A 9,381-nucleotide genomic window follows, 5' to 3' on the forward strand; every position below is an offset into this window, starting at 1 on the left:
TAAGGCATGCAGGTGCCGCGTGCAGGCACTGCGAGGCACCCTTCCAGCTGACTGTGCCGCGAGGGGTGGTCCTGGGACTGAGAACAGACCCGCTGGGTTTGGAACACAGCCTGGGGTGGTGCTGGGCCCTTCTCCGGGAGCCCCCGCTGTGAGGTGGCAAGTGTTTGAGGAAGTGCGTCCCCTCTCCAGGTCCTCTCAGACCCATCTAGGGAGGAAGTCAGCCTGTCCTCTGTGAGGTGTTTTTTTTTTTCTTTTTTTTTTTGGTGAGGAAGATCAGCCCTGAGCTAACATCCATGCCAATCCTCCTTTTTGCTGAGGAAGACTGGCCCTGGGCTAACATCCGTGCTGCTGATCTTCCTCCACTTTATGTGAGACGCCGCCACAGCATGGCCTGACAAGCAGTGCGTCGGTGCACGCCCGGGATCTGAACCCGGGCCACTAGCAGCGGAGCGCATGCACTTAACCTCTACACCACCGGACCAGCCCCTCCGTGAGGTCTTCACAAGAGCTTTGCTTCTGGGGCTTACAAGCTGTAGAGACAGTGGATCCGGTGGGTCTTGTGGCTGAGCTGGTTGGGTTGGAGCTCTAAGCATCTTATTCGCCATCTCCCTGCTTTCCCAGAGGGACTGTAGGAACTGGATCGTTTCCAACTGTGTTATTTCCAACATTGTTCATTGAAGCCACGGGAGGTTTTGACCAAAGGGGTGATGTGAAGTGACTGTGTTGTAAAGGGACTCCTTCTGGCTGAGTTTACACTGGGGTGGGAAGGGGGTGAGGCAGAGAGACCAGTAAGAAGGCTGTGGTGTAATCCTGGCATGAGATGATGGGGCTCTGGCCAGCGTGGTGGTGGACATGGTGAGAAGGGCAGATACTCAGAGTGTATCCTGAAGGTACAGCTGGCCTTTCCTGACATCAGAGGTGGAGAGCAAGAGAAAGAAAGGAGTTGAGGATGACTGGGCCTGAGCGATGGAAGATGGAGGTGCTACCTCCTGATGTGGACCGTCTGGGGAGGGCAGCTTTGGGGGAGCAGGGGCCCAGGTTGTTAGTTGTCCGGAGACTTCTGTCATCCATCCATTGGTGGTACTGAGTGGGCCTTCGGCTGTGTGAGTCTACAGACCACGGGCTGTGAGTTGAGGGATTAAAAAGGAGAAGCGCCTTCTAGGTCAGTTCCTTTAGGTAATCCTGTCGTGGGCAGGTTAGGGTTATTCCAACAGCCTGAGGCAGTCCTCTCAGACAGAACCGCGTGTCTGGGCCGAGCCTCGACAGCCTGGGGAAGCAGCCTGGGAGAAACCGCTCTGCAGGGGAAGCTGACAGAGTGTAGGCCTGGCGGCGAGCGGGGAGGGAGGGTGCGGGAGGAGCTGGAGACAGGAGGGGACAGAGCCGGAGCCTAGAAGAGGCTCAGCTTTGAGATCATCCCAGGAGAGGAGGCCCGAGGACTTCCAGGAGGCGGAGTGTCAACAGCCAGTGTAGTGGCATCTGCTGCCACCTCGGCTGTGCTCACACATACCAGTTACGGCAGGTTTTGCTCAGGAGTTTCCCAGAGGGTGGACACCGAGGGCCACAGAGTAGGGCATGCCCTACTACCTTCTAAGACACTCACTGGCCACTCGCAGGAGAGCAGGTCCTGCAGCTTGAAGCAAGTGGGAAGGAATGAGCATTGGCTGTATCACATAGGCCACTGAGTCCCCAAGGAGCATCCCCACAGCTCCGCCAGTGGGGGTCCTGGGCCCAGGCGGGGTGTCTGCCGGGCCTCTCCCACCTGAGAGAAACAGTCCCCTTCCCAGGCTGCGAGTGCCCTGCACCCTCATCACCTCCTCCAGTTCTTCCCTGACGTGCTGGCGGGGGACAGGAGCACGGAGCCTTCCAATGCCTGTGGAGAACTTCCAGAGCACTCCACTGCTCTGGTCCAGTGTGCGGGGGGCTGAGGCCTCGATAGTGGATGCTGGGAGGAAGAGGACCAGGAGGCTAGGCGTGGGGATCCTGAACCACATGCTGTTGTGTCCTTGGCTCACAGTCAGAGGCTTTTTGTCCCCGTCTGCTCAGAGCCCACCCAGCGGCCCCGGACGGTCTGTGAGCGCTGGAGGGAAACCCTGCTGGAGCTGTATGGTGGCACGCCCAGGGACGACCAGTATGTACCCCAGTGCGACGACCTGGGCCACTTCAGGCCCCTGCAGTGCCACGGGAAGAGTGACTTCTGCTGGTGTGTGGACAGAGACGGCAGAGAGGTGCAGGGCACCCGCTCCGGGCCGGGCACCACCCCTGCGTGTAAGCTGAGGACCGCCCCCCCCACCTCCATTGTGGGGCCGTGGGTGAAGGTGGGAGACGAGGGGTCAGTGGGTCCCATGGGAGAAGTCAGTCACAGGCTGTGTGGGTTGACCCCAATGTGGGTTAACGCTGGGTGTCGTCCGTTCTCTAATACAACACCTGGCACTCAGCTCAACATGCAGTGTCCCCCAGCCCAGGGTGCAGGGGACGCATGTCACCCTGGGCCCCAGAGAGGAGCTGGCACCGTGCTGGCTCTGGTTCCCTCCCTTGAAAAGAAAAACACACAGACCTGCTGCTTTGCGGGGGTGGGGGGGAGATGTTCTGTCTTCCGCCCTAGTAATTGGCAGACATTTACGTAAGTGATTCTTGAAAAGACCTTGGGAATTAGGATTTCTTGTAAGGAACACGTGTGTGGAGTAAAGAATTTGATGTTTTGGAGGCGTTGGAACATGAGGAAGTGACCATCTTGCCCTCTCCCCACCCACCCTGTTTTTTTTCCTCTGCTCCTTGTCCCCCCCTTTCCCCCACAGGTATACCCACGGTCGCTCCACCCACGGTCCAGCCCACGCCCCGGCCTGACGTGACCCCTCCGTCCGTGGGCACCTTCCTGCTCTACGCCCAGGGCCAACAGATTGGCCACTTGCCCCTCAATGGCACCAGGCTTCAGAAGGACGCGGCCAGGACCCTGCTGTCACTGCACGTAAGGCAGACTTCTGTGGGGCTTGGCTGCGGGCCTGCGGGGCTCTTGGGCCTGGGCTGGGGCCTGAGCTGAGGGAGGTCCTGGAGGGTTTCTGGGCCGCAGCCGTCTCCAGAAGCCTGACGCCTCGACCACAGAAAGTGGGGCCCTGTTGCTGAGTCAAGTCTGACCGGCCAAGGCCGCTTTCTCATTGGTTCGTGGGGTTTCAGATATGTGGAGAGGGACTCTTGGGGTTGTCAGGATACTGAGGAGTCTGGGGATCCAAGGGGAGATGGACAGAATCCGAAGCCGAGTCCACAGACGTCTCCAGAGAGTCTGGGAATCGAGACGCAGGGGCACTGGCTACAGGGTGTGGCCCTGTGGTCAGCTGAGGTCCCAAGTGGAAGTCAGTTCAGGATGCCTCCTTGTAGCTGCCCCTCCCCGCCATTCTGCTGCTGTTGATTCTGGTTCTCTTTTCTCACCATCTCAGACTCCTTCACAGAGAAAGACGGGGAGAGTGAGGCTGGGGAGGGAGTGGACAGAGCTTTCCCTTGGGCCGCATGCTGCTTCCTGAGCCGGCAGCCCCATGCAGTCAAGGGCTCCACTGTGGAGGACAGGTTTCTTCTCTAAACTGGAGAAAGCAGAGGGAGTTCACCAGACGGGCGTCGACACGATGGAGAACCGTCTGTCCCGTTTCTGAACTGCACGCTCCAGGAGTCGCTCGTCTGAGAGACACAGCACAGTCTCCACGTTTATGCTGACTTCTGTTAAGGAACTAACTCCACCTCTGGTTCCAAAACAGTCTAGAAGTAGCCAGTGTTCAGAAAAAGACGCATTCTTTCTTCCTTTTTAAGGCTGGAGGGTTTTTATGTTTTCTGTTTGGCAAACACCAGCAGGCCGTGTTGTAAGTTCTCTGAGGGTAGGGGCTGAGACACTGTCCCCACCTCCAGCTGGCCCTCTCCTCATTCTCACCGTCAGATGGCTCCACTGCCGGTCTGAACCCGCCTCTGACGAGGCCACGGCAAGGGGGGAGCTGAGAGAGAAATGGAACAGGGGTTATGAGCACATCTCGGGGAAATTTACTGAAACTGGGACTTTTTCCTCCCAGAAACTCTGAAGTCAAGACATGGGCCAGTGGAGGCCCGCATGGACAGCACTCCTGCCTGAGACAGACGGCTTTTTAATGTTAACTTTCAAGTAAACTTGTGTGTGACCCTCAGATCCCCCATGCCCACTATCCACAGCAGCCAAATCCTGCGTCGTGCCATGTTTCCTGTGCCGGCTTCTCTGCCAGGGCCATGTCAGGCCGCCCCAGGAGGCTGGGAGGCAAGCCAACAGCTGGGTGACCTCAGGGACAGCCAGATGGCCCCGAGATGTTGGCTCTGCACATCCGCTGGGCTTCTCAGAGCAGGAGTCTGGGCTGGAAATGGAATGAAGCAAGTGCTGTGCCGGGTTTTGGAAAGGAGTATCACAGACTCAGCCCTTTAAGAGACTTGGTCGTTACTTAGCAGTAAGGAAGGAAGAAGGGGAGGCCTCCCAACCAGAGGCGGGGACCCCCATTCCCCGGTTCCTCAGCCATCACATCACAGACTCTCTTGGACACCAGAGCACCTCCCGAGCTGCCACGCAGTGAGCGCGGGAGACGGGGCAGGGTGACGCACTCGGGGGGGGGAGGTCTCGTCTTCACTGGGGCAGGGAGAGGAGACTTTGCTGTTACGTCGCAATGTTTTAAAAGGTTCTCCAGCAAGTGCTGACAACATCTGAAAGGAGTCCGTTTTTGCCCAGTAAAACATTAAGGACTTCCTTGGTGGAGACTGGTGTTTGTCCTCTAACCCTGACGGGGCTGACCTGTTCACGGACTCACTTCTGCTCTCACTGCCACAGTAACTGCTGGTTGCGAGGTCACTGTGACCAGTCACTGCCTGGACGCTGGACAGGCGTGCAGCATGTTCACTGTACAGCAGCCGTGGGAGGAGGTGCTGTGTGTGAGGAAACCAAGGCCCACGCCCAGGGAGGGGCCGAGCCTGGCTTGACCCCAGGAAGGCGGCCTCCAGAGCCCACACGTCCGACCACTGGGCTCGGCTGCCCTTGAGACGTGGGGCAGGGCTGCTCACTGCGGCCCTGCAAGGGTGAGGCAGCTGAGCATGGACTCGGGAAATGCGAGGAGTGCTAATTCTTCCAGTTCTGTGTTTTGGTCCACGCAGGGCTCCATCGTCGTGGGGCTTGACTACGACTGCCGGGAGAGGATGGTGTACTGGACAGATGTTGCCGGACGGACGATCAGCCGGGCCAGTCTAGAACCGGGGTCCGAGCCCGAGACGATCATTAACTCAGGTCAGCGCTGACCAGAGGACCCTTCCCGTTTCACTGGGTTCCGTCACATCCAGGTTACTTACTTGCCTGTTTTATGCCAGAGTCAAGTCTCCCGTTTTCACCCAATGGGGGTTTAAGTAAGTTCGGTGCAGGTCACTTCACTGAGCTGTCCAGTACCGGCCCCTTGTAAGCAGACACATTCATCCATAAGGGAGAGAAGCGACTCTCACCAGGAGCCTTTCTCCTGGGTATTAGGGCTCCAGCGAGAACTCAGGCTGTGGCTGTAGTTGATGCTGCCCGGTGCCGTCAGGCTGGGAGGTCTGCTCGTCCAGAGGAAACCAGAGGGCAGGAGTAACAGAGGATCTGTTCCTCTGTTCACCTGGTTCTCGAGACGCAGACGCTCGGGACTTAACTGTTTACACACAGTAGCTCTCTGCTGCAGGCTCTCCTTTCACACCTGCAACGGCTCCAGTCCTGCCCTCTGTCACTTCCAGGTCTGATAAGCCCCGAGGGACTTGCCATCGACCACTTCCGGAGAACGATGTACTGGACGGACAGTGGCCTGGACAAGATAGAGAGGGCCAAGCTGGACGGCTCCGAGCGCAAGGCCCTCTTCCACACAGACCTGGTGAACCCCCGTGCCATCGCAGTGGATCCGATCCGAGGGTCAGCTGGCTTCCCTGTTCTGTTCCCTGCAGATCCCGACTTGAAGAGCCTGGATTTTAAGTGCAGTGTGGGGAGGGTTGGGAGTGTCAAGCTCAGGTGCGTTAACCGAACGGTGTTTACTGAGGATCTGCCCGGGTCAGGCAGTGTTCCAGGCAGACAAGTCTTTCTCGCGTGGAGCCTCCATTCCACCAGGAGGAACTGAGACGGTAAACTGATGAATAAACAAGACTGTGATGTGGTATGCAGAGCGTTCAGATAGAGCGGGGGACGGGGGCCACTCCAGAACAGATGATCAGGCTGCCTGAGGGAGCATGTAACCCGGAGAGAAGTGGGTTCCCCTCAGCAACATGAGGAAATCATAGCCTTACGACTGTAGTGTTTACCTCCATTAAATGGAGAGTAACCAAAACAGACACCGGCGTCTGATTTCTCTTGCCTTTTTCACTGTAGCAAAAATCAAGAGAAAAATGTTCCCTGTCCATGGCAAGTGCCGAGGTCATCCACTGGGTCAGTGTTTCAGTCCTTGTTAGAACCGGGGAGGATTTCTGCACCTTCAGAAACTCCTGCCATATTTTGTGGGGCTTCTACCCCATGAAATTCCAGAGAAGCCCTTCAAATCAGGAAATAAAACCTTCAGCTTTACTTTTCAGCAAAGTGTTTTTGACTGAGAAATACTTAGTGAAAAGCCTCAAAGATGGCTCTGAAATTTGGTTCTACACACTGAGGAAGGTGTATTTTCCTGTTCCATTTAATTTGTTCACAGCAACTTGTACTGGACAGACTGGAATCGAGAAGCTCCTAAAATTGAAATGTCATCTTTAGAGGGGGAAAACAGAAGAATTCTGGTGAATAAAGACATTGGACTACCCAATGGTTTAACCTTTGACCCCTCCTCCAAACTGCTCTGCTGGGCAGATGCAGGTAACCCAACGATGGAATGCAAATGCATTTTCTCTTTCTGCCATTATTATAACATTTATAAGTATCTGTTACTTTACCAGTCAGTATGCTGTTATGTGGAGGACATTCTCTGAAAAGGGATGTCTTCCCTCAGTAATGAATTTGGGGTGTCAATACCCAGGTTCTCTTCCTACTGATTCCATTATTAGCACAATTGAAAAGATGCTGTGTCTAGTTATATACTAAAGAACAGGAAAAAGGCCGTTCTTGAAGAATGTATAATCTAATAAAAGGGACTGTGATGCAGATGGTCACGGTTATAACCCAGTTGTGCAACACAAGTTACATTTTGAAAAAGTATCTGGAACGTTCACCAGGGTTCCATGAGAAATGTGAAACCTGGAAATTCCTCACTTGTGAGCTATTGCAAAATCCTCAAGACTGCTTCCTTTACACTGAAAAATACAAGCCACGTTACCATTTTAGTTACTTTTTATTCCTACCTAGAAAATAATACAGTCTTTTAAAAAAATTAAGGATTTTAGTTAAAAGGAGGCCTTGGTACTATACATTGTTTACGAAGGGCAAGTATTTATCCAACAACAGACAGATGTTATGTTTACAGCAACTTATGAGCTAACACTTGAAATTATATCAGTTATAAAAAAGCTTATCTCGAATGCCCTACTTTGGGAGAAATTTAGCCAGATTTCTGTAAATGCAAATCTCTCTTCCAAAAAAGGATTAAGAGTTTAAATTCTGTTAAAATCTAGAATGCTATGAAACCAACTGAAACTGGTAACAATAGGAAAACGTCACAATTTCTAATTTGTATCCCTGCAGTGGGAATAAAATATCCCATCTCCTCGTCCACCTTTGTTTATTTAGAGAAGGAACTGACCTGCCCCTGTTAGTTTTGGCAAAGGAGCTTTTTTTTCATGGTATGAAAGGATCTAAATTTTCCTTCTTTGATGTTTTAAAAGGAACCAAAAAGCTGGAGTGTACACTCCCTGATGGGACTGGACGGCGTGTCGTCCAGAGCAGCCTCAACTACCCCTTCAGTGTGGTCAGCTACGCGGGTCACTTCTACCACACAGACTGGAGGAGGTGAGCCTGGCACGCTGGACGAGCCTGAGCAGGCCAGCTGTCCTGGAGGACGCTCCCTTGTTGTACCAAACCTCCATAAGTGACTATGGTCATCGCCCTCCACTGAGCCTTTCATTGCGTCTCATGAGTAGATGACAGCATTCAGGTGTCACTGCTTTTCACGTCATACTTTTATGTCACAGAAGTGGAATGCGATGGCGCACATGCAGCTTACAGGTGGCAGCTATTTGGTAATAAACTATCCAAAAAGGACGCACATTAGTTAATCTAAGTCTGATCTTTAGAGAATAAAAGACTACCCTTACATGGTACCATGAGTTAGTTATATGATTTGATTTTTTTTTTTTTTTTTGCGAGGAAGATCAGCCCTGAGCTAACATCTGCCAGTCCTCCTCTTTTTGCTGAAAACGACTGCCCCTGGGCTAACATCTGTGCCCATCTTCCTCCACTTTATATGGGACGCCGCCACAGCACGGCTCAACAAGCAGTGCATCGGTGTACACCCAGGATCCGAACCTGGGCCATCAGCAGTGGACCACGTGCACTTAACAGCTATGCCACAGGGCCGGCCCCCTATTTGATTTTTTTTTTTTTTAATGACATTGTGAACATATTAGTTGTCTACCTGGGAGAATGAAAAATACTGCAACTTAGACTAGTTCTCCAAGGAGGAACTGGGGAACATTAAAAATATTCAGAGATGTGTAAGCCCTTCTCCCCCATCCTCACATTTTGATTTAACTGGTCTGGCAGGAGGCCCAGCACCAGGACTTTGATTGATAGATGCTCGAGTGAGTCCAGCGTGCAGCGAGGGTTGAGAACTTGACAAGGACCCGTGGCTCTCAGACTTCAGCGTGGGGTCAGGATCGCCCTGAGGGCTTGTGAAAACATGTTGCTGGGTCCTGTCCCAGATGTTCTGACTCAGTCAGTCTGAGGTGGGGCCCAAGAATTTGCATTTCTAACAAGTTCCCCAATGATGCTGGTCTGGTGACCACTCTGAAAACCACTGATACAGACAAATCTTCTGATTCTAAATAAGTCAAAACTCACTTGGTTAAATTAATTTAGAAAATGTATTCTTGAAGGCTGGCAGATTTTTCTTTCCTTGAAACTGCCTTTTCTACCTAACCTGAAAGCCCCTGAACCCACTCCTTTGTCACCAGGGACGGTGTGATATCAGTCGACAGGGACAGTGGCCAGTTCACGGACGAGTACCTCCCAGAGCAGCGGTCTCATCTCTACGGGATAACTGCAGTCCACCCCTACTGCCCTGCAGGTAAACCAACACGCTCAGGCCGCTCCTTTGGGTCAGCAGGGAGAGGAAGGGAGTACCGGTGACTGATTACCCTCGGCACAGAGACCGACTGCTGCCACTGACGTGACCACGAGTGAGAGCCACTCTGTGCTGGACAAGTTAATGGCCAACGCATGAGTGACCAATCTTTACTACCTAG

General features: G+C 53.4%; 1 protein-coding gene across 1 annotated transcript in view; it reads left to right on the plus strand.

The window, feature by feature from the left end:
- The window catches only part of NID2 (nidogen 2), a 51,125-nt gene that overhangs the window by 40,721 nt on the left and 1,023 nt on the right, over positions 1-9,381 (plus strand). The window contains 7 exon segments of the mRNA XM_058540556.1: positions 2,044-2,265; positions 2,796-2,965; positions 5,146-5,275; positions 5,749-5,920; positions 6,684-6,841; positions 7,804-7,927; positions 9,091-9,203. Of these exon segments, the coding sequence (XP_058396539.1) occupies positions 2,044-2,265; positions 2,796-2,965; positions 5,146-5,275; positions 5,749-5,920; positions 6,684-6,841; positions 7,804-7,927; positions 9,091-9,203 (1,089 nt within the window).

The sequence above is a fragment of the Diceros bicornis genome, chromosome 5 (genome assembly GCF_020826845.1).
Source record: "Diceros bicornis minor isolate mBicDic1 chromosome 5, mDicBic1.mat.cur, whole genome shotgun sequence".
Lineage (NCBI taxonomy): Eukaryota > Metazoa > Chordata > Mammalia > Perissodactyla > Rhinocerotidae > Diceros > Diceros bicornis.